This window comes from Manis javanica, chromosome 11, assembly GCF_040802235.1.
Source record: "Manis javanica isolate MJ-LG chromosome 11, MJ_LKY, whole genome shotgun sequence".
NCBI classification, from domain to species: Eukaryota; Metazoa; Chordata; class Mammalia; order Pholidota; family Manidae; genus Manis; species Manis javanica.
In genome coordinates, this window is record NC_133166.1 from 2346155 (window position 1) to 2371760 (window position 25606).

Here is a 25606-nt window from a genome sequence, read left to right on the forward strand (position 1 = left end):
TTAAAAAATATCTATGAAGGATGTTGTGGGAATGCATAACATGATGCCTGTAAAATACTAAGCACAGTGCTTGAGTCAAAGTAAAGTATTTACAATTTTCAGGCATTATTTTTAGAAATAATCAAATTCTAGAATAATTATGAGAATCAGAGACTAATCAGACTGGAAGATACTGAGTTCAAGATTGCGGTCAGGATATTTCAACTTTTCCCCCCATGAAGCCCCCTGCGGTGTGCTCAGGCAGCCATGTCTGGGGAGATCACTCCCTGCACACTCAGGGAATCGTCGGCCAGGAAGGGGAGGGCTCTGGGCTCAGACAGGGAAGGAACTCATGAACAGGTCCAACAAGTGCCAGCTGGAAAGGAATCGTCAAAGCAAGAGTAGAAAGTGACGTCAGCAGCTGTGCAGGCAGCACGGAGCCAGGAAGAGCAGAGGGAGAAACGGGAAGGTCATGAAACTCCTAACAGCAGAGGGCAAATCCTTTACCAACTCATAAAGCCAGGGACGCCTGACATCCGGTGTCCCCTTGACCTTCAATTTGTGGGAATCACCTCCTTACCACCCCAGAATAGGAGGGAGCCGTGGTGCACTGGAGAGTGAGATTGTGTCCGCATCCTTACTGGGCTGAAGTAAAACAGGAAGAGAGAATAAAATTGTGGTGAGGCTAGAAAGCTGAATGGGACAGAAAATTGACAGAGACACTTACAGGAGAGGCGGAGGTTGGCCAGTTTGGTCTTTCTCCTGAAACAAAAAACTCAGAGACAAAATGTAATAGGCTTATGCAGCAAGAGAATTATTTGGTAAACTGTACAAACTCAAAGAGCTCAGAGACACATAATTTAGGTTTGGGGTTTTATAGGGTCTTTGGGGTAGGAGTTCACATGAGGCATGAGGAATACAGACGATTAACAATTCCTTTGAAGATTTGTCCAAAGAATTGGGTTATTTAGGTGACTATTTATACAGGTATCAGCATTCTTTACCCATGTACATTGATTTACACTGTGCAGGTCTGTGTCTTGTTCTGTGTAGCAATTTACTTAGTTGATTAAGGGGTAAAAGAAGGACATACACACTAAGTTAAAGAATAAGCTGAGCTTTTTCTCACAGGGTGAGTAGATTTCAAAATGGCTTGCCCCTTGCCCCATGTGCCTGTCTATCTCAGTTGTCTCATGAATCTGTTGTCACCAGTTTTGCCCAGCGCAAAATCGTCCTCAGTTTGTGTTGCCGTGGAGGAAGCAACTTCCAGTGCCCCTGAGTATTCCTCTGCCGGGTTAAGAATCAAATGGACATGAGACTGATTACAGGAGAAAAAAAATCAAAGCTTGTTACGTACATATGGGGAATCCACAGACAGATTCCAAAGACAGGAAGAAGGAGATAAATACATCATCTTAAACTAAGGAGAAGGGGGAGGGACCTGAGGTTCACAGGAAAATGGATGTGAGTCTCTGGAGTATGAAAAGAAAAAAAAATGTTTAATAAAGAAAATACTTGATAGGCCACAGAAAACAAGGGGGCCCAGGGAGAAATTTTAACAAACAGGCTTTGTGGTGTCCCTGCCTGTCAATCGCCCCCGGGGTACATTATGATGCAGCCATCTATGCTGATCGCTGTCCTGCCAGAACAGTTCCTCCATCTGAATTCTTTTCATACATTGTGGTCAAGGGAGGTCCGAGCATCTTTCTGGGTCTCCTGGCCCTTGATGGTTTTCACCACCAAAATCTGCACATTACAACACCACATACTGGCACAGCCTGTTCTTGGCCCTGACAGTGTGAAGTGATTCACTGAAAATAAACAGCCCACAGTATCCCATAATAACCAACACACTAAGATGAGATAAACATTGAACTGATCAACGTTTTTCAGCAAAAGCACATGGGAAAGAGCATAGTGATAAAAAACAAAATTCAACCAGTACAGCTGAGTTCTACTGGGCTTTGTTAGGCTTTTCATGAATGGAGAGTATCTAATGAGCAGTAGGCATACCCGAAGATGCTGTGCAGATTGGGATGTGTTTGTAGACAAGAGAGTTGGACATGTAAGTTAAGAATAAAAGAAAAGAAAGAATTATTGCAAGCCAGGACATCTTCCTTTAGTGGGGAGGGAACAGCAGACAGATTTATCATGCTGATTACCTCACCTGTGCCTATCAGGGAATTTCCAAATGAACTACCAACAGGTCTCATTCCTGGGATAGGTTGAAACTGTAATTCAGTGTCTGTACTTTTGTTGTGGGGGGAAGGTGTACAATGCATCATTTTAGGATTGTTGTTTCTTTTCTCAACAGTAATTTTGTGAATTTTGTATTCCCATTATTGTATTCCATTCTTTGGTATTTTTTTTTCCTAAAACTTGTCTGTATCAAGTTTTTTTCTTGAATCTGCTAAGTATTTTTTATGTGGGTTGATATTTTCATGAAATATGAATTTACAATGGCTGTAGGGTATCTCAATATATGGAAAAATAAGTAAAACATTTGATCTCTAAAAAAGTATATTAAAATACATAAATTTCAATATTCCAGATACAATTTGTTTCTAAAACAAGCAATTATATTGCTGAATCCTGGACTTTTAGATTTACTAGTGGTACAATGTTATTTATTGAGCAAAATTCCATTTCTTCAGAATAGTAATCCAAGCTGGACTCTCCTTTTCTCCCGTCCCAGGTGACATTCCTTAGAGCCATGGAGAGGAGCAACCACACGGTGACAGAGTTCATCCTGCTGGGCTTCAGCACAGACCCCGTGACGCAGCGCGTCCTCTCTGTGGTATTCCTGGGCGTGTACTCTGTGACCGTGGTAGGAAATATCACCCTCATGGTGCTGATCTGCAGTGACTCCCGGCTGCACACACCCATGTATTTTTTCATTGGGAATCTGTCTTTTCTGGATCTCTGGTATTCCTCTGTCTACACTCCTAAGATTATAGTGACATGCATCTCTGAGGACAAAAGCATCTCCTTTGCTGGCTGTGTAGCTCAGTTCTTCTTCTCTGCTGGGCTGACATACAGTGAGTGTTACCTGCTGGCTGCCATGGCGTATGACCGCTATATGGCCATCTCTAAGCCACTGCTTTATTCACAGGCTATGCCCATAAAGCTGTGTGCATTTTTGGTAGCAGCCTCATACCTTGGCGGTTTTATCAACAGTTGCATCATCACTAAAAGAACTTTTGACTTGAACTTCTGCAGTGACAATGTCATTGATGACTTTTTCTGTGATTCGTTTCCATTACTCAAGTTGGCTTGTGGCAGGAAAGATGGCTACCAGACTGTGCTGTACTTCCTCCTGGCCTCCAATGTCATTACCCCTTCTGTGCTCATCCTTGCCTCCTACCTCTTCATCATCACCACCATCCTGAGGATCCGCTCCACCCAGGGCCGCCTCAAAGCCTTCTCCACATGCTCCTCCCACCTGGTCTCTGTCACCTTGTACTACGGCTCCATTCTCTACATTTACGGTCGTCCCCGATCTACCTATTCTTTTGACTGGGACAAAATAGCTTCCACATTTTACACTGTGGTGTTCCCCATGCTGAATCCCATGATCTACAGCCTGAGGAATAAGGATGTGAAGGATGCTCTGACGAAACTCTTCAAATGAATCAAGATTCTCTCCTTTTGAGGACATGGAAAGACAGTTTGGTCTGGTTTACAACTCAAGAAGAGCTTCCTTTGTTTTCCATCATAATCAAGAATTCTTACGACGCCAGTTAAAGAATTTGCAAATTTTGAGACAATACAATCCAAAAGATCTAAAATGACAATATGAGGACAATTCAGAGATGAGAAATTTAAGCATAAAAACTAAAGATTCTACTGAACTGCATGTTACTCTACATTACAAACAAACTTTAAAACGCAAATTGTAACTCTGGGAGAAAATGTGTTCCCATCCCAAGGCAAATAAACCTTTAAGCCAAAATCAGTCAAAGGGAAAAGTGGGAGAGATCCGTTTATTACCTACAAGACGTCGTCTACTCCTGTTCACCTGTGCCTCTCCAGACCCAGCTGTGGAGGCCACCCAAAAACCTCTGTGGTCCCTGCATACACTCACCTCTCACCCCCTTAAGATCCCCTATTTATATGGAGATGCACTCCTTCTCTTCACCCCTTGGACACACCTTTTGATATGGAGGTGCAATAAGGCCAGGGAAGAGATTCTGGAAATATTGCAATTTTAGCCACACAAAACTTGCCCCTTTTTCATAAACTGACAGAACCACTCTTTTATCATAAGAATGTATTTGTCAGATATATGTAAGAATAGTACTTATATAGTTATTTCCTAGCAATAGGACCAAATATTCTGAAGTAACTTTTAATATTTTCCTATAACTACTAATTGAAAACATCACTGCCCATCCCCCTAACAGAATCTCTTAAGAATTTTTTTGCGTTTTTTTTTTTTTACCCAGAAGCATATGCACAAAGACCCAGAAGCATCTGAAAATAACTCAGTGCAATTAGACTTAGTGAGCATGATCTGTCCAATTTCTATCTCTTACACAGGTTCTCAATTAAGGAAAATCAGAAAAGTTCTTACAGATATGCTTTTGTGAATCACTGTTTAACTCCCAGGTTCCTATTTTCTTTCATAGGGGTGAACCTAAGAGGATTTCAACAGCCGAGCTGTGAGATTCTGAGCATCCAAACAACATTATGTGATATAAAGTAATACCTACAGTGAGATGAAGCAATTTAAGAAATTAAAGTCTACGATTTCACATTACTTAAAAGAGAAAAGTCCATATAGTAAATATATACAGGTAGTGATAAAAAAAATGAGTGAGATGCATTAATTTTGATCTTTAAAAGTAAGGCAATGATAATATAATTTATGTTGGTAAAACATGAGTATGTCCATATTTCTGCTGGTAAAAGCAGTAATTACAAAATATGAAAGAAAATAAAATGCAAGGACATTGTCCTAAAGAATGTAGGCCCTCCAGGCCGAGCAGGAAGCCTGACCAGCACCAGCAGGGGTTCACATGAACCTCAAAAGTAAATCCCAGGTGTACACTCAGCCTAGGGGTGACATAGATCACTACTGACACAGGCACAACTGTTTAATTCCTATATGCTAGATGGAGACAATGTTGTAGAATAGAAAGCCATTTATGCCAGCGCACTCTCATTTCCTGAATGAAATTTCTGTATTTCCCATAATAATATTATTCCTTTAAAATTTATTTTTTAAGAAATCTTAAGAGATCTAATTGGTGTACCTTAGTGGCAGAAAATCAGTTATTTAATGTCAGTTAAGAAAGACTAGAAAATACATTATTTCAGAGGGAAACATCTGTTACTAAAAGTAAATTTGATATAATGAACCTATCTTAAAACATCTTACTACCATAAATCCTAATACAGAACTACCAAGGAGATGATCAGCCTATTGGTCAAGAACTCCTGATTTGATCCTTTTTAGAGAATCAGCCAAATCTCATTCACCAAATAATTATCAGCATATACCAGATACTGTAACTTTCATTGGCTTAAGTGTAGAGTCCTATTATTTTCTGTATGGAAAAGCTATCTCAACTCCAGAATCAAGTCTAGTCTAGTAAGAAGATAAAGTATAGATAATAATAATTTCAGTAAGACAGAACAATCAATAAGAACATAATAAAGTATAACTAAACATATTTTAGAAAAGGCTTTACAATGTTGAAATGTAAGCTTGACAGTAAGTTTTACTCACCGTTGGAAATATTTCACCTGCAGTTTATGGTTGGGAGGGATTCAAAAGAATCTACCATATTAATTTGAAATTACACTTTAAAGTCCTGAGGGAATTTTGTTACTCATATCATAATTGAAATTTAAAGTCTTAGAAGAAAGGATTTCTCAGGTGCTTTTTAGACAAATGCATTCTAATAAAACATTTTAAAAAAATACATGTGTTCTTGAGTGTTCTCATTCATGCAACAAATCTCTTGGACTTACCTGTTTAATTAAACAAAATGAACTCCTTGTGGTATTACACAGCAGAGATGATGTGTAGTGGGCATTGCTGGGTTAGCAGGGCTTGTGATATGGCCCAGATAATACTATTAGGAAGTTTATATGTATGTTCGGCTTTGTGTCTAGTAAAAAAAAAGGGGTGGGGGGAGGAATAAGGATCTATATAGTGAAATTTACAAAATTACTACTATAACTTCCCATTGGATAATCACAAACAACTCTCTACCCACTTCCTTAAAAGACTGTGGTCCATTCATTCTTTCTTAGCACCACATTTGAATAAGTTACCTGGTAGGCTGTACATTTTCTTATTGTTAGATTGGAGTCTCTGATCATCTTGTGTTTATGTGGTTGCAGTAATTTTTCTTTGAAAGAGAATGCTAAGGGAATTTTAAAAGTTATACTACTCAATCCTCTGGGTTCCAAACATAATTTTTATCTCATTTTGTATCACTGACTAATATCTGTCTGGTGATTGGGATTAATCACCAGCATGAGGAGCCCCAAATGTCCAGAGTATATCCAGATTCCAAATGACCAGAGCATTCGGGGTGCTCCCTTGGGGAAGCATTTCACTCTTGTGCACATAGACTTCCAAATAAGATTTCATGGGTACACAAGCTTATGGTTAGGTGGATCAGTTTTTAGTGGACTATTTCATGTAATAATGAGAGGCTGTCAGACTTGTCCAAGAAACAGACACCAAGGTGAAACAAAGTCTGCAAGGGTTTTGTTGTGGGAAACAGCTGTGCTGGAGCAAGAGAAAATAGAAAGGGAGCCAGAATAAGTAGCAGAGCCACCAAATCATGACACAAGAATGACCACAGTGAACAGTAGAGAGAAGGAAGGACGGCAAAAGCATACTAGACCATCGTTCAGTCTTGATTACTTCAACAAGGCCACTAGTGGGAGGTGCTGGAGCCAGCATTAGCCATCGGGGGAGCCTAGTGTCTAACAGAAATGGTCCTGCCTTGACGTTCTTGGTGGAATCACTCATTAGTTGGGAATGGGGAAATGTGTTTCAGATATCAGCACGTAAGTGCTTTGCACAAATACATTCTCTGTATTTAAAACATTGAAAGGCTCATTTAGCTGGCTGCCACAGGGCCCAAGGCCACATCATCCCCTTGGTTCACAGAGACATAGCTTCTTGATAGCAGGAAGATGGAGCCATATTGGCTGCTATTTTAAACCATGCAATATACTTAGTGGAAACTTGAGCAATCATGGTTGAGCATTCATATATTCCTTGATTTTATTAGGATAATTAACTTGTGAATGATGAGGCAAATAACAGAAGCAATCATTTATGTAGATTGGAGGAGACTGTTATGATCCCTTTGCCATCTAATGTATTTCTTCACAGAGGTAATGTTTTTGGGGATACCGTGTTCATGAAAAAGGTATTATGTAAATCTACATCCACAGACACTAGCAGAACTAAGTTGCTGTGAAAATGCAATGTAAACAAAATAAATCCCACAAAACGTGATTATTGCTGAGAGGAAAGTCAGTACGTCTGCTATTTTGGATTAAATAGAAGTACTCTAATTTCATCACTATATAACTCTCTTGTTCATAGTAATCCCAGAAAGTTATGGGTTATCAGAGGCATAGTGGCAGCCTCCGCTATTGACATTTGGCAAACTAACAGTAGAAGTAGCCGACTTAGTCTTGGTGAGAAGAAAACCATGTTGCAGAGCCCATTCCACCTGCTTTCGTTTTTGTAGAAAGGCCCATTGAATATGAGCTGGGTTTGTAGGGAAAGAGCCTGACTAATATTTAGAGTATGTCACTTCAACCACCTAGTTAGTGAGAGCCTCTTCATATATGTATGTGTGGACACAATTGTGTGTATATGTGTGCACATAAGGAGGTTAGACATATTCTAAACAAAGTCTCAGATTTTAAAGACTGAATAAAATGTAAACCTTTCAGCCTCGTCCACACAGCCAGTGACTTCAGAGTGGATTGTCTATCCCTCAATGGCCACAATGTCTTCATTCATTGTGATCCTGCTCAATTATACCGTTCTTGAGAGTATAAATTTGTTTTGGCTCAAATCTGATTCTCTCTACTTCATTTCCCAACATGAAAGTTACTATTCCTGTATGCTTTCTCCAAGTTGCTTACCTGTAATACTTGTTCACTCCTGACCTCTCTCTTGAAGACCCTCAATTCCTTTCCCCTCAGACAAAGGAATGAAGGCAAGCTGAGGAATTGGGGTCCCCACCCTTGCATCTTTCAAGTCGTTTAAGAAAACACCAATCTCTGCATATCTCCCCAGTGCTGTGATATTGCATTTTCTTTACTATCTCAGTTAGGTTTAGGGGTAGCAGTTTAGGTTCTACTTGACCTTCTAACAATAATAATCTTCCTTCCAAGGGTCAGGAATGGAAAATTAAAATCAATATTCTGTATTTCGTAACCCATGTGATTTCTGTCTGGGTAAATAATGAGCGGCTACAAAGCCAGTCCTATTGAACCCACCCTGGCCAAAAATATCTTTCACATCATTTCCATTAGCCTCACTGGAAAATATGTACCTCTGCTGTTTTCTATCTCTGCAGTTTAATATTGGCTCAGAGCCAGTATCCAAGAATTCACAAAATATCTCGGTATTTCCCTTTTCCCAGTGTAGTTTAACCTCACAAATATTTGCAAGCCAACCACAAGAAGAATTGAAGGCTGATGTACCTTCAGTGTCCCCCTTGTCTATCTTTCAGGATTCTTCCCCAAAGAGAGACTTTGCTTCACCATCAGTCTATAGTCTCAATGGCTATGAACTAACTTAGGTCAGAAAATTATGTAAGAAGTTGAATTCACAACATCTTTAGCTACTTCATGTCTAAGAAAGGTGTTACCTTAGTTGGTTTCCCAACTACTTCATTCGTAAGAACCAGCTAATGAATGAGACATTGCCACAAATGTCTGGACAACAAAATACCTGGTAATATCTATAGTGTGTGGTATTTTGGGTAATTACTTCCACGCTCTCTCTGATAACTAGACACTGCCATCTGTCTTTCTGGCTCTCTTTCAGTAGGGTTGTCCTGGTTTAAGTTTCAGTAGAAGCCAACTCACCGCATAATATTTAATATATTATTTGCATGCCTCTGTGCCACAGAAAATTGATCGCTCAATGCCATCTCCTCCACTGGTCCTTCATTCCATAATGTCACTGTTGATCACTTAGGTAAGTTTTACGCTGCTGGATGTCATGAAATACCAGTGTCCCATTTCCCAGTACAGTGGGTTTATGTGTTCAATCTTAAAATATGTAAACCATCCAGTCCCACTTAAATAGTATTTCTTTGGACTACTTCTAGAACCAGTATCAGTTATGAACCTGGCAGATAGCAGATGACCACTTAAACAAGGTAATTTGGGGAGGGTCTAATAAAGATAGTATTATGAAGGAATGTGCTGGTATAGGCAACTCCCAAGAAATAGTGTAATAACTCTAGAACTAATAACTTCTGAGAGTTATTAACTCCTCTATTCCTGAAGATGCTAGAAGTGAAAGAGGTTATGAGCAATGGAGAGAGAGCTTTGAAGTGGGTCACTTGGCAGGAGCTAAGGTCTAGGTCCAGGGTGGTATATTAGTACTGTTATTTAATAACAATAACACAGTATTGTTTGCTTTACTATGCAGATATATATATGAATGTGTATATATAATATACATAATGTATGTGCACAAATGTTCTATACAATTCAAAAGAGAATATGAATGCAAATTGTGAATGATTACATTTTCACCAGAGAATTGTAGTTAAAAATCTTTTTTTCTCCATTATGAATTACTACCCAACTTTGTCAACATTCAGTTTTGTTTAATTGTCTTGTTAGTTATTTCCCTAGCCTATGAAATCCTGTGAGATTTCAAGAATCTACAAACCCTGGGCATCCAGAAGCAGATACAAAAGATCCTGGTAAAGGTAGATTTGAATTCTGTTGACGTGTTGCTGAGAATTTTAGGTAAGATACCTAATTCATATATGCAAGGTAGGGTGAAAATTTCACTTGTTCCTTATAACCAGTACAAAGGTCATTAGCACACTAGGGTATTATAAGTGCTAAAGAAAAGACCTCTTGAGATACCTTCACCATCTTCCTATGACAGTTTTTAAAACTTCTGAGAGTTCACAGGAAGAAGTAGCATTTCTCATAATTAGATGTAAAGAAGAGCGATTAATATTTCAGACAAGGATGTAGGAGGAGAAAAACTGCACAAACATACAAGCAACTCTCAGGAACCACTTACAGAAGAAACAGCGTTACGAATATCCAAAAAGCAACTGGGGCAGCAGTAGCAGAGATTACCGGAGATTATTAGTCTGAAGGCCAAAAGACATCCAAAAAAGTTTAACTTTCTTACAGTTTGATATTCTTTAGGAAAACACAAAGGCAGATGATATTTTTGAGAAGAATTCCAGACGAGAGAAGCTTATCTCTAAATACAAAACATTATATTTTTTTCTAATTTTGGATGGGAAATGAATTCTTTGACCTAAAAAAACAAAAATGCAACTTTAGTTAGGAAGCATAACATGGTAACTGTTTAGCAGGCACAGCCAGGTGACCACAGCCTTCTGGCTCCGATGAACAAAAACAGAACTCAGTTCTTCAGGCCAGTCTCTACCCAAGGATATGTGTGCCCTCTCGTTTTGGTGTTGGTGTTAGTATTCAAAGTAGATCTGTTCATAGCTCATCTTAATAATGTATTCATAGTATGGTATTTCTCAGATGTGATCTATAGACAACTTACATCATAAGCACTCAGAATGCTTTAATGCAAGCAGCTTCCTGGGCCCCACCCACAGCCTGCTGAATTAGGAATATGGGTACGGTTGGGTGATTCTAAGGTGCATGAATTTGAGAACGAAGGTTTGAATGCTTATGATGTGCCTGGTGTTGCCTTTAGTCCTTACTTAACTATCTCCTTACAACAGCGCTAAGGAGAGGTAAGTTATTCCTGTCTTACAGATGAAGAAAATGAGGCTTTACAATGTTGACTATGATGGAGAACTTGAAACCTTGTTAATCACCTGAATGTCAAATGCCTTTTCTATGACATCCTAGGTGTCTGGTTTGAGCAGTCAGCTGTGATTTGAATGGCATACTTCCTATCCATCATCACGTATAAGGGCAGAAAATGTGTCGCTGATGTGAAAAACAACTTCTTACAGACCCCCTCCATCTGGGCAAAGATTTGGTAAGGCTGTTTTGTAGTCAGATTTTTTATTTCTTCCTATTACTAGACAGCAAAGAATACAAATGTTCAGCGATTGCTGGTGTCAGGAAATGCGTGTGGGATATCAAACCTGCTGGTGGCTTAAGGGTAAACTGACATCATTAGAAGCCACACAGGAAATCAGTTCTACTGGTTTCTTTCCCTTCCATTGCAGGTAGAAAATGCATCCATTTATTCATGAAAGATTTATTGTGTGTCTTTTCTATACCAGGTACTATTCTTGGCACTGGGCATATAATAATGAATGAAAGAGATCAAAAAATTCCTGCTCCATGGAGTTTACATCCTAATGAGCTCCCATCTGTGCTTGATTCCAGTGACCTAGTAGACCCACAAACATGCGGATGGGCTGCTCTATCACCACAGGTGGTTTTATCACTCAGGGATATTGACCGGTTATTTTCTATTCCTCCACATAATTCCTACAAGAATCCACAGAATCCCAGTGTAAAATACAAAGCTGTAGAGTTTCTTAACAGAGTGATAATATCCTTTAAGGAACATTTTTACATAGTCTGTTTGGATATTTTGTCTGCCACAAATATCAGAGACAGTATTTACCATTTAATATGTAGTGGACAGTGATGAAAAGTTTTGCATCCAAGGGACAATCCCAGAGAAAGAAAAATGTCCCACCCTCTACATCCAGTGTCTTGATAGACATGTGTGCATTGGAAAAGCATCTTTCCAATTATGTGAGCTTGAAATCTACTCCCCTTCACAAGTAAACACAAAGTGTATATTGCAGGGTTTTATTTTACATGAGCTTGCCTAGGAATTCAAAATTGGGGAAAGATTGCCATTTGTTTTGTTTAGAGCTTTATCAAGAATTATTCACCTTGTCAGAAAATTCTTCTTACAATGTAAATGCCACTCAATATTTATTACCAACACACTGGTCATGATACTACATAGGTAAGTATCCATTTCACTAAGTGTTCCAGTATTGATATTTGGAAATTCACATTATTTTACAAATAAATCCTGTGACTATTACCATGTAATGATTATATTGTGAAATACTTTTTCTTGTATCACCTTTACACTGGAATTAGGATGTTTTTGCTTACATATACATACACACTTTTGTAGGTTGGTTATATTAACTTTAAATATCATGTTAGGACTATAATAGTATAAAGTGGAAATTTTCAATGTGAGAACTATTCTTACATTTGTTATCAAATTGGAGTAAGTGTCATTTTAAGCATTGTACATGCCTACTTATAAAAACTGAAAAGTAATGCTAAGTCCAAGGTTTTTAGACCCCAAAAGGCATGCAATGATATCATACATTCTTCAACATGGCATAACAAGATAATTTATTTAGGCTCCACTGTGAAATTTCATCCTGATTCTCAATTTGGGATTTGAAAAGAGATGCAAAGAGTTCATGGTTCTGAGGGAGGTGTGACTGAGAAAAAGTCAGAGAGATACAATGATGCTGGTTTTGAAGATGGAGAAGACATGACAAGGAATGTGGGCAACCTCTAGAAGCTGGGAAAGACAAGGGAATGGATTCTTCTTTAGAACCTCCAGAAATAAACAGAACCCTGTCAGCATCTTTATTTCAGGACAACTGCACCCATGTTGTACTTCTAATCTACAGAAATTTAAAATAATATATCTGTGGTGTCCTAAGCCACTGATTATGAGTTAATTTGTTACTGGGGCAATAGAAAACTAAAAGAATGGTGAACTGATTTTTGACAAGGGTGCCAAGATAACTCAGTGGCAAAAGATTAGTTTTTCAACGAATGGTGTTGACATAACTGGACATTCACCTGCAAATGAATGAAGTCAGACCCCCACCTGACACAATGAACAAAAACTCAAAATGGATCACAGGACCAAATGTAAGAACTAAAACTACAGAAATCTTAGAAGAAAACAGGGCAAATCTTTATGTGCTTAGGTTAGGCAGTGGTATTTGAATAAGACACCTTTGAAAGCAAGAAAAGATAAAAACAGAAATAGGATTTTATTAAATTAAAAGTTTTGTATATCAAAGGAGACCATCAAGAAAGTAAAAAGATAACCCTGAGAATAGGAGAAAATATCTGCAATTTATATACCTGATAAGGGACTTGTGTCCAGAGTATAGAAGAACTCTTAAAATTCAATAATAAAAAGACAAAAAGAACTAATTAAAAGATGAGTCAGGGACATGAATAAACATTTCTTCAAAGAAGGTAATAAATAACCAATAAGCACTTGAAAAGATGCTCAACATCATTGCTCATTAGAAGCTAAATCAAAGCCACAGTATTACATTACTGCATACCTACTAGAATTGCTAAAGTAAAAAAGACAATAACTTGTGGTGATGATAAGGAAAAATTGGGATCTCCATACTTTGCTAGTTGTGCTGAAAAATGGCACAACTAATTTGAAAGACACTTTGGCAATTCCTCAATAGATCTACCATGTGACAGAACAATTCTTACTCAAGATCAGTTAAAAGGTATGTCTATCCAAAACTTGTACAAGAACACTTATAGCAACTTTGTTCATAACTGCCAAGAAATAGAAACAACGAAATGTCCATTGACTGATTAATGGGTAAAGAAATAATGGTATATCCATATGAAGGAATGTTATTTGGCAATAGAAGGGAATGAAGAAACGATGTAAGCTACAACATGGATAAAAAGAGTATTTGAGCAAGGTTTTTTTGTACAGAGAAATATGGTCTCAACTTCCTGTCTTTGAAAAGAAGAATGCTTCTTTTCTTCTGGCGTAGGAAGGGCAGCACTTATATGAGAGTTTTGTCTCCTGTTTTCAGGAAGAAAAGGGTACCACAGAGTGTGCCTTTTTTATCTGCTCGGTTTTTTTTTTTAATGGAAAAGCTCAAAATAATCCTAAGCCAAAAAGGCATATTTTGGGGTGGGATATTTTGCCAGCTTTCAACACACTGTGAATGTGTTTCTAACCCACAGGGAATTTCCCATTTCCCATGGGCTTTGAACAACTTGTTCGCTGTAGCTGGGTAATGGGGAAGAAATGTTTTCCCCTCAGTGTCTAAATTTAATTAGTATCACTCGTATTTTGTTGCACACAATTATACAATTTTATTTTCTTAACATCATCTAACATTAACTGAAAATAGTTATGTGTTCATTTGCTCATTTATTATCTCTATCTCCCTTCTAAATAAAATCTCCATAGAATGTCAGCTGCACTGCTGTATTCCAATACCTAGAAAGCAACTGAGTCTGAAAATCGTTTTCTTAAAATCTGAATAACCCATCATTAACACTAAAGCTTTCCTATTAATAAATGCATTTTGTTGAAATGAGTGTGTTGAGGCTCAAAAAATTCTGATAAGCTGCCCCTGTCATGCAAGATTTCTGCCCAGCTCTCCCTTACTTTAATATCCATAGCCTCAAACACATCTCCTAGGCCAATCACAGAGAATGCCCTCATTTGGTGTTGTTTGAGGGAATTAAACTCTTCACTCTTGCTTTTGTAGATGAGCTGTCGATAAGCCATGGAGAGGAGCAACCACACGGTGACAGAGTTCATCCTGCTGGGCTTCAGCACAGACCCTGTGACGCAGCGCGTCCTCTTTGTGGTATTCCTGGGCGTGTACTCTGTGACCGTGGTAGGAAATATCACCCTCATGGTGCTGATCTGCAGTGACTCCCGGCTGCACACGCCCATGTACTTTTTCATTGGGAATCTGTCTTTTCTGGATCTCTGGTATTCCTCTGTCTACACGCCAAAGATCCTAGTGATCTGCATCTCTGAGGACAGAAGCATCTCCTTTGCTGGCTGTGTGGCTCAGTTCCTCTTCTCTGCTGGGCTGGGGTACAGTGAGTGTTACCTGCTGGCTGCCATGGCGTATGACCGCTATGTGGCCATCTCTCAGCCGCTGCTTTATGCTCAGGCCATGTCAAAGAGGCTGTGCATCTGTTTGGTCATATATTCCTTTATTGGAGGTTTTGTTAACTCAATAATCCTCACCAGCAACACATTCACATTGGACTTTTGTGGTGACAATGTCATTGATGACTTTTTCTGCGATGTCCCACCTCTTGTAAAGTTGGCATGTGGTGTGAGAGAGACCTACCAGGCTGTGCTCCTCTTCTTCACGGCCTCCAATGTCATTGCCCCCTGTGTGCTCATCCTCGCCTCCTACCTCTTCATCATCACCACCATCCTGAGGATCCGCTCCACCCAGGGCCGCCTCAAAGCCTTCTCCACATGCTCCTCCCACCTGGTCTCTGTCACCTTGTACTATGGCTCCATTCTCTACATCTACTCTCACCCCGGCTCCAGCAATTTCCTTGGCACGGAAAAAATAGTGTCTACATTTTACACTGTGGTGTTCCCCATGGTGAATCCCATGATCTACAGCCTGAGGAATAAAGATGTGAAAGAAGCTCTCAAAAAACTCTTGAGGTTAGCAAAATCTGAAGTCTAAATTGACCTAAATTCCTGGATCAGTGAGCAGGGAAAATGGCCTACTGCGAGAAAACCCTGGAAACCTGGATTGAAAAACACCTTTTTTCTTGTAATTAAAAGAATTCTAATGAAAAAGAGTTTGTTTCTTTGTATTAGTTTCTTTTGCTACAGTGATTGAACCATAATTTATATATAAAAGATATATTTAATATAACTTTAATATAGTTCTTAAAAAGGAGTATTGCAGTTTAGTGGAAAACAGAGTTCATATTACCTCTGGATACCACATTAAATTTTATTTTACTATCTCTTCCCTGAGATTGAACCAGTTTTTTTCCCCTCTTCCTGATGGGCATTATGGAATATAAAGAAAATGTAGTAATATAGACTCTGGACATATGTAGATTGCATGCCTAAATCTTCTTGTCTAGTCCTTACAGAACTTCTATGTAAATGGAAGAATAAGGCACATTAAATATTGTGATGAAAAGAAAGAGGATATCATGTGTTATTTAATGAATGCAGATGGAAAGGAAGATCAGAATATCAAAGTTAATACAAACGGCCAAGTGGCTACAATGATATGTTCTAAAAGTTTTATTTAAATTCACTTTTTTAATGTGCTCATTATAATAGCTATAACCTTCAATAACAAAATTGACATCTGAGGTACAAGCTACTCCTTCATAAAATGTAACAAAATCTTAATAATCTCTAATTTGTAGGGCTGTTGTAAACAGTTTTGTAAAAAATATCAAATAGACCTGTCATGTGCTGAGTATTGAGTTTTACGTTTCTTCATCCTTCAAATCTCCTGCTCGAAAAATAAGAAGTAGCTTTATTGGCTGTAGAACATCGTGGGTTTTGCTGGCTGGTATGTTCATTTCAGTTTGTTTACCTTGGTGCTGATATTTTCCTTTATGGGAATATGTGGTGGCATGAAATGAGGGAAAGAATGGCAGAGTGCTCATTCTCTGTGGGTAGATGGCTCTTTCAGGGTGACACCCAATTATGGAGGCACATTTTCCTCCAAGAATTTAGAAAGATACTGGATTGTCTGTGTAATCCACACAGCTGAGGCCTTCTGTTTCCAGCACTGGAACCATTCCAGATCTCTTACATACTCAATAAAATTGGCTCACCAAACTTCAAAGTCAAACTATGTGTGCAAAACCATCCTATTCCTCTATTCTTTTCAGAGCTTCCCCGGGGCAATCTAGGGGACACATTGTATGAAACTCTAGTTCTGCAAAGAAGCCGAATACAATCTTATGGATTATCAATCCACCCATTATTATGTGTTTAAAATAGTTTAATCACAACACAATGATTTAAAAAATTAAGAGTGGTTTCTTCAATGTGTCATTGTTTTAAGACTAAGTTGTATTTACTTAAAATACAGCAACGTTAACAAATAGGTGTATAAGCCAATAATTTGGATAGTGCAGGCAGAACATTCTGCAGAAAGATCACATTCATCTCCGTGCCCTTATGTTCTGCGTTGCTTTCCATAAGGTGTCCTTGACATCTTTGTTTCCAGGCTATAGATGAGAGGGTTGAGCAATGGGTTAACGACAGTATAGAATAGGGATGCTAATTTGTCTCTTCCTAGGGAGTAAGTGGAACTTGGCCTTGAGTGCATGAAGAGCAAGGACCCATAAAAGAGCATGACAGAGATGAGGTGAGAAGCACAGGTAGAGAAGGCCTTGTGTCTTCCTGAGGCTGAGCGGGTCCACAGGAAAGCCAGAGGATGTTTACATAGGAAATCACGATGGCGAGAATGCTGGAGAGGACCGTGAAGCCCTCCATACCAAGGAGGACTTTTTCGTAGACATGGGTATCAGTACAAGACATTTTTACCAATGGTGCTATGTCACAAAAGTAGTGGTCAATGATATTCTTACCACAGAAACTCAGGCGGAAAGTGTTGGCAGTATGGGCTATGGCATTCAAGAGCCCTCCTATGTAGGAGCCAGCAACGAGTGCAGTACAGAGAGAACTGGACATAGCACTTGAATAAGGTAGTGGGTTACAAACTGCCACATGGCCGTCATAATGCCATGGCAGCTAGGAGGTAACACTCAGTGTAGGTTACAACACAGGAGAAGAAAAACTGGGCCCCACATCCTGCCAAGGAAATGCCCTTATATTCTGAGACACAAATGGCCAGGATTTGGGGAGTATACACAGAGGTGTACCAAAAATCCAAGAAAGACAGATTGCCAATGAAAAAGTACATAGGTGTGTGCAGGCGGGAATCAATATGGATTAAGAACCAGGGTCATGTACCCCAACAAGGTTATCAGGTAGAGCATCAGAAATATTCCAAATAGAATCAGCTGCCACCAGGGATCTGCTAAGAAGCCCACCAAGATGAATTCAGTCAGGATAGTGAGATTTCCCACTTCCATATCCATAAAGGAGAGAGCCTGATAAAGACTTCAAAAAAAAAAAAGAAATTTTCATGATTTTTCTATTGTAAAAAATTAACAAATGTATCAATTACATCACCGATTACTAAGTAAAGGCTTTTTTAATTTTTTATTTATTTTTACTGAAGTGTAGTTGATATACAATAGGATATTGGTTTCAAGTATACAACAAAGCTATCTTCATTATTAGATGCTCACCCTAACTATTGTAGTTGCTATGTGTGAATACAGTTGTTACAGATTTATTGTATTCTCTCTGCTGTGCTTTCATCCCCATGACTAAGGACTCTCTAAATTGATAGATGTTCAGCCTGTGACTTGGTAAGACCACAGGAATTGGTGTTAAAATCTGATTTTTGAATTAGGGCTTTCACTTTGTCATTGTTTACTGCAGGGCATGTCTCATAGTCTAACCAAACAGTCAAGAAAAATGATGCCCCTCACAGCTTGGCTGATTGAGTAAAAGAGATATTCATAAAAACACCCAGGCCAGCTTGCCACACAGATAGAAAAGCCTGTGTGAAGATGCCATCTGCAAGCCAGGAAGACAGTCCACCCCAGGGGCTGTGTCAGTTGTTAACTTGATCATACACTTCCAGCATCCAGAACTGTAGGCAGATGATCCAGAGCATCTCCCGAAGCGAATTCCATGAACACCACAAAATGCCTGTATAAGGACAATTCAATGCCAATATGCATCCTTAATTTGTGAAAGCTAGCCAATGTCATGTGAAACATGAAACTGCTGAGTTTTACAATTCTGGGGAAAATCTATTCTGTCTGTGATAATTCCCTTACCAGGTTGATGTTTTTATGAAAGTCCAGGAGAGGAGGGATTAAAGATGGTGGCATGAGAGGTGAGACAGAGACCATGTATAATACGAAAATATAATTAATACAACTAATCCTGAAAGAGCAACAGGAAGTAGACTGTGCCAGACTGCATACACCTGGAGGAAAAAACAGACCTCACAGAACAGGGTAATGTACCAAAGCTGTGATCTGGTGGGTGGACCCATACCCTTCCATCACACCAGCTCATGGGCAGGAGAAAGAACAATGGAGCTGGGAGGGGGTGGAAGCCTGGGACTGCTGGACACCTAGCCCTGGAGGTCTGCTCTGGGAGCCAAACCTACATTTCATGGTGCTCTGGTGATTAGTGGGGTTGGAAAGCTAAGATAGGCAGAATACCTGGAGAGACTGAGATTACTGTTGCTTGTGGAAAACAGAGATCCATATCTGGCTGATCTGGTTGGGCAGAGACTTCCTAAAAGTGATAGGGCTTCTAAAGAGGCAAGGATTGCACAGAGCTTACTGCTCGGGAGAAAGCACAGGTAAACAAAATTGTCCTGGTACACTGTGCCTAACAGGTTGGGAACTTTCGTGATCTCCAGGCATTCCATCCCCCTGGCTGGCTATGCAGCTCCAAGGCACCCTTCCAGCATCCAGAACTGTGATATGCAGCCTTCTGTGCCTTCCTCCCAGCCAGTCCACACTTGGCTCGCAAACTGTCAAACCCTGCCCTGGTGTCAGGCCAGCCAGAGAGAAGCCTACAGCAGCTACAAGCACAAAGCATAGAGGCTTATACCTGTGTGTTTGGCCCACTGATTCTGGTAGTGCAGACAGGCATAGTAGCCAGGAAACAGGAAACAGTTCTTTCCTTCCCCCAGGCACCAGTATCACTCCCCTGTGACCCCCAACATTGCTCCAGGGCCTGAGTAGCTCCAGAAAATAGAGCTTATGGGCACTAGAGGGCACCAGATAAAAATATGAAACATCAAAAGAACCTGGTTCAAAGCACTTAACACCAGCAGAAAAAGGATCAAGTGAGACTGAAGTAATAAATATTCCTGAGAGAGATTTCAAAATAAAAATCATAAACATGCTCCTGCAGGTACAGGAAAAATTTTCAAGAACTCAGGAATGACCTCAGGACTGAGATACAATTGTTGAGTAACAAAATGGATGGTAAAAGCAGATTAGATATGGTGAAGGAGATAACGAATGAAATAGAAATTAGATAAGTGAAATACAAAGAAGGTGAGGTGCACAGAGAAAAAAGAATCTCTAGGAATGAAAGAATACTGAGAGAACTCTGTGACCAATTCAAATGGAACAATATTCATATTATAGGGGTACCACAAGAATAAGAGAGAAATAAAGGGGTAGAAATTGTCTTTGAGGAAGTAATTGCTGACAACTTCCCCAATCTGGGGAAGGAGATAGTCTACCAGGCCACCAAGGTGCACATGTCTCTGAACACAAGAGACTCAAGAAGGACAGTACCAAGACACATAATAATTAAAATAACAAAGATCAAGGATAAGGACAGACTATTAAAAGCAGCCAGAGGAGAAGAAAGATCACATACAAAGTAAAACCCATCAGGCTATCATCAGACTTCTCAGCAGAAACTTTACAGACCAGAAGGGAGTGGCATGATATATTTAATGCAATGAAGCAGAAGGGCCTCAAAACAAGAATACTCTATCCAGCAAGATTATTTAAATTTGACGGAGGGATTAAACAATTTCCAGATAAGCAAAAACTAAGAGAACTTACCTCCCACAAACCATCTGTACAGTGTATTTTGGAGGGACTGCTATAGATGGAAGTGTTCCTAAGGTTAAATAGCTGTCACCAGAGGTAATAAAAAGGGATAGACAAGGAGTACAGAATATGATGCCTATTATATAAAGAATGGAGGAGGAAGAAAAGGAGGGGGAAAAAAAGAACCTTTAGATTATGTTTGTAATAGTATACTAAGTTAGTTAAGTTAGACTTTTAGATAGTAAGGAAGTTACCCCTGAACATTTGGTAACCATGAATCTAAAGCCTGCAGTGGCAATAAGAACATGCCTATTGATAATAACCCTAAATGGAAATGGCCTGAATGCACCAATCAAAAGGCACAGAGTCACCGAAGGGATAAAAAAGCAAGACCCATCTATATGCTGCCTACAAGGGACTCACTTCAAACCTGAAAACATACACAGACTAAAAGTGATGGGATGGAAAAAAATGTTTCATGCAACTAATCGGGAGAAAAAAGCACGTGTTGCAGTACTTGTATCAGACAAATAGACTTTAAAAGAAAGAAAGAAACAAGAGAAAAAGAAGGATATTACATAATGATAAAGGGGTCAATCCAAAAAGGGGATATAACCATTATAAATATCTATGCACCCAACAATGGAGCAGCTACATATTTGAAACATATACTAACAGAATTGAAGGGGAAATAGAATGCAATGCATTCATTCTAGGAGGCTTCAACACTCCACTCACTCCAAAGGACAGATCAACCAGACAGAAAATAAGTAAGGAGGAAGAGTCACTGAACAACATATTAGAACAGATGGACCTAACAGACATCTACAGAACTCTCCCCCAAAAGGAAAAGATTACACATTCTTCTGAAGTGTACAAGGAACACTTTCAAGAATAGATCATATACTAGGCCACATAAAGAGCCTCAGTAAATTCAAAAAGGTTGTAACTGTACCAACCAGTTTCTCAGACCAGTAAGTTGTGAAACTAGAAATAAATTATGCAAAGAAAATAAAAAAGCCCACAAACACATGGAGGCTTATCAACATGCTCCTAAATCACCAATGAATCAATGAACAAATAAAAACAGAGATCAAGCAATGTATGGAGACAAATGACAACAATAATTCAACACCACAAAATCTGTGGGACACAACAAAGGCCATGCTAAGAGGGAATTATTTTGCAATACAAGCCTACCTCAAGAAAGAACAATCCCATATGAAGAGTCTAAATTCATAATTAATGAAATTAGAAAAAGAAGAACAAATGATGCCCAAAGCCAGTGGAAGGGGGGATGTAATAAAGATTAGAGCATAAATAAATAAAATTGAAAAGAATATACAATAGAAAGAATCAATGAAAGCAAAAGCTGGTTCTTTGAGAAAATAAACAAAATAGATAAACCCCTAGCCAGATTTATCAAGAAAAAGAGAGTCTACACACATAAACAGAATCAGAAGTGAGAAAGGAAAAATCACTATGGACATCAAAGAAATGCAAGAATTATTAAAGAGTACTATGAAAAATTATATATTAATGAACTGGATAATGTAGAAGAAATGGACAACTTTCTAGAAAAATACAACCTTCCAAGGTTGACCCAGGAAGAAACAGAAAATCTGAACAGACCAATTATCATCAATGAAATTGAATTGGTAATCAAAATACTACCTTAGAATAAATCTCCTGGACCAGACGGCTTCACCACTGAATTTTATCAAACATTTAGTGAAGACCAAATATCCATTCTCCTTAAAGTTTTCCAAAAAGTAGAAGAGGAGAGAATGCTTACAAACTCATTCTATGAGGCCAGCATCACTCTAATACCAAAACAAGGCCAAGACACCATAAAAAAAGAAAATTATAGACCAATATCACTGATGAATAGAGATAAAAAATATTCAACAAAATATTAGAAAACTGAATTCAAAAATACATCAAAAAGATCATCCATCACGATCAAGTAGAATTTATTCCAGGGATGCAAGGATGGTACAACATTCGAAAATGCATCAATGTCATCCACCACATAAACAAAAAGAAGGATAAAAACCACATGATCATTTCCAGCAATGCTGAAGAAGTATTCAACAAAAATCAACATCCATTCATGATAAAAACTCTCAAAATGGGCATAGAGGGCATACCTCAACATAATAAAGGCCATATATGACAAACCCACAGCCAATGTCATACTTAACAGGGAGAAGCTGGTAGCTTTTCCTTTAAGATTGGCAACATCACAAGGATGCCCATTCTCTGCACTTTTATTCAACATAATTATGAAGGTCCTAGCACAGCAAACAGACGACACAAAGAAATAAAAGGTATCTAGATTGGTAAGGAAGAAGTTAAACTGTCATTGTTTGCAGATGACATGATATCATACATAATAAATCCTAAAGAATCCACTCCAAAACTACCAGATCTAATATCTGAATTCAGCAAAGTGGCAGGACACAAAATTAATACATAGAAATCTATTGCATTCCTATATAATAACAATGAACTAGTAGATAGAGAAATCAGGAAAACAATTCCATTCACAGTTGCATAAAAAAATACCTAGGAATAAAGCTAATCAAGGAAGTGAAAGACCTATACTCTGAAAACTACAAGACACTCATGAGAGAAAGTAAAGAAGATACCAATAAATGGAAACACATCCCATGTTCATGGATAGGAAGAACTAATATTGTCAAAATGGCCATCCTGCCTAAAGCAATCTACAGATTCAATGCGGTCCCTATCAAAATACCAATGGCATTCTTCAACAAACTAGAGCAAAGAGTTCTAAAATTCATATGGAACTACAGAAGACACCAAATAGACAAAGCAATCCTGAGAAGGAAGAATAAAGTGTGTGGGGGGGAATACACTCAGCAACTTCAAGCTCTACTACAGAGCCACATTAATCAAGACAATTTGGTACTGGCACAAGAACAGAACCATAGACCAATGGAACAGGTTAGAGAGCCCTGATTTAAAGTCAACCATATATGGTAAATTAATACATAATAAAGGAACCACGGATGCACAATGGGGAAATGGCAGCCTCTCCAACAACTGGTGTTGGCAAAACTGGACAGCCACATGCAAGAGAATTAAACTGGATTACTGTCTAACCCCATACACAAAAGTAAACTCGAAATGGATCAAAGACCTGAATGTAAGTCATGAAACGATAAAACTCTTAGAAGATAACATAGGCAAAAATCTCTTGAATATAAACATAAGCAATTTTTTCCTGAACGCATCTCCTCAGGCAAGGAAAACAAAATAAAACTGAACAAATGGGACTACATCATGCTTAAAACTTCTGTACAGAAAAAGACACTATCAGAAGAACAAAAAGGCATCCCTACAGTATGGGAGAATATATTTGTAAATGACATATCTGACAGGGGGTTAAAATTCAAAATATATAAAGAACTTGTATGCCTCAACAGCCAGAAAGCAAATAACCCTATTAAAAAATGGGTGGAGGATATGAACAGCCAATTCTCCAAAGAAGAAATTCAGATGGCCAAGAGGCACATGAAAAGATGCTCCACATCACTACTTATCAGAGAAATGCAAATTAAAACCACAATGAGATGTCTTCTCACACCAGTTAGGATAGCCAACACAGAAAAGCATAGGAACAATAAGTGCTGGCGAGGATGCAGAGAAAGGGAAACACTCCTCCTACACTGCTGGTGGGAATGTAAGCTAGTTCAAACATTATGCAAAGCAGTATGGAGGTTCCTCAAAAAACTAAGAATAGAAATACCATTTGACCCAGGAATTCCACTCCTAGGAATTTACCCTAAGAATGCAGTTTGCCTGTCTCAAAAAGACATATGCACCTTTATGTTTATTGCAGAACTATTTACAATAGCCAAGAAATTATAGCAATTTAAGTGTCCATCAGTAGATGAATGGATAAAGAAGTTGTGGTATATATACAGAATGGAATATTATTCAGCCATAAGAAGAAAACAAATCCTACCATTTATAACAACATAGATGGAGCTAGAGGGCATTATGCCCAGTGAAATAAGCAAAGCAGAGAAAGACAAGTACCAAATGATTTCAGTCATCTGTGACATAGAAGAACAAAGCAAAAACTGAAGGAACAAAATTGCAGCAGACTCACAGAACCCAAGACTGGACTAATAGTTGCCAAAGGGAAAGGGACTGGGGGTGGATGGGTGGGAAGGGAGTGTGAAGGGTAATAAAGGGCATTACATTTAGCACACATAATATAGTTGGGGTCATGGGGAAGGCACTATAGCACAGAGAAGGGAAGTTGTGATTCTATAGCATCTTACTATGCTGATGGACAGTGACTGTAATGGGGTGTGTGGTGTGGACTTGATAATGGGGGGAATCTAGTAACCACAATGTTGCTCAAGTAATTGTATATTAATGAAACCATAATTTAAAAAATGCACCACAGGGATAAATCTAAGAACTAAAACTATAGAAGTCTTAGAAGAAAACTGAGCAAATCTTCATGTGTTTATGATAGGAAGTGATATTTCAAATAAGATGCCAAAGGAAAGGAAGAAGAAACGAAACAGAAGTTGGACTGTACTAAATTAAAAACTTTTGTACGTCAAAGGAGACCATCAAGAAAGTATGAAGATAACTCAGAGAATGGAACAAAGTATTTGCAAGTCATGTATCTGATAAGAGAAATGTATCCAGAATAGAAATGATTTCTTATAATACAACAATACAAAGACAAAAATGACTAATTAAGAGATGAGTCAAAACTTGAATGAGTATTTCTGCAAAGAAGATAAATAAATAGCCAATAATCACTTGAAAAGATGCCCAACATCATTAGTCAATAGGAAAAGATAAAGTAAAATAACAGTATTATACCACTGCATACCTACTAAGAATGCTAAAATAAAAAAGACAGACAGTAACTTCTGGTGCTGATGACAAGGAAAAATTGGAATCCTAATACTTTGCTGGTGGTGTTGAAAATATC

General features: G+C 38.6%; 2 protein-coding genes and 1 pseudogene across 2 annotated transcripts; 2 read left to right on the forward strand and 1 right to left on the reverse strand.

Annotated features, from left to right (window-relative positions):
* The first annotated feature begins 2692 nt into the window (after positions 1-2692).
* LOC118968094 (olfactory receptor 9G1-like) lies at positions 2693-3610 on the forward strand. The gene has a single exon (XM_036996827.1). It carries the CDS (start codon positions 2693-2695, stop codon positions 3608-3610), a length of 918 nt encoding a protein of 305 aa, XP_036852722.1.
* Positions 3611-14720: 11110 nt separating this feature from the next.
* On the forward strand, positions 14721-15656 carry LOC108393357 (olfactory receptor 9G19-like). Its single transcript, XM_036996824.2, has one exon. The coding sequence runs from the start codon at positions 14721-14723 to the stop codon at positions 15654-15656; it is 936 nt and encodes a 311-aa protein (XP_036852719.2).
* Positions 15657-17112: 1456 nt separating this feature from the next.
* On the reverse strand, positions 17113-18054 carry LOC140844143 (olfactory receptor 9G4-like; annotated as a pseudogene).
* Positions 18055-25606: the final 7552 nt, after the last annotated feature.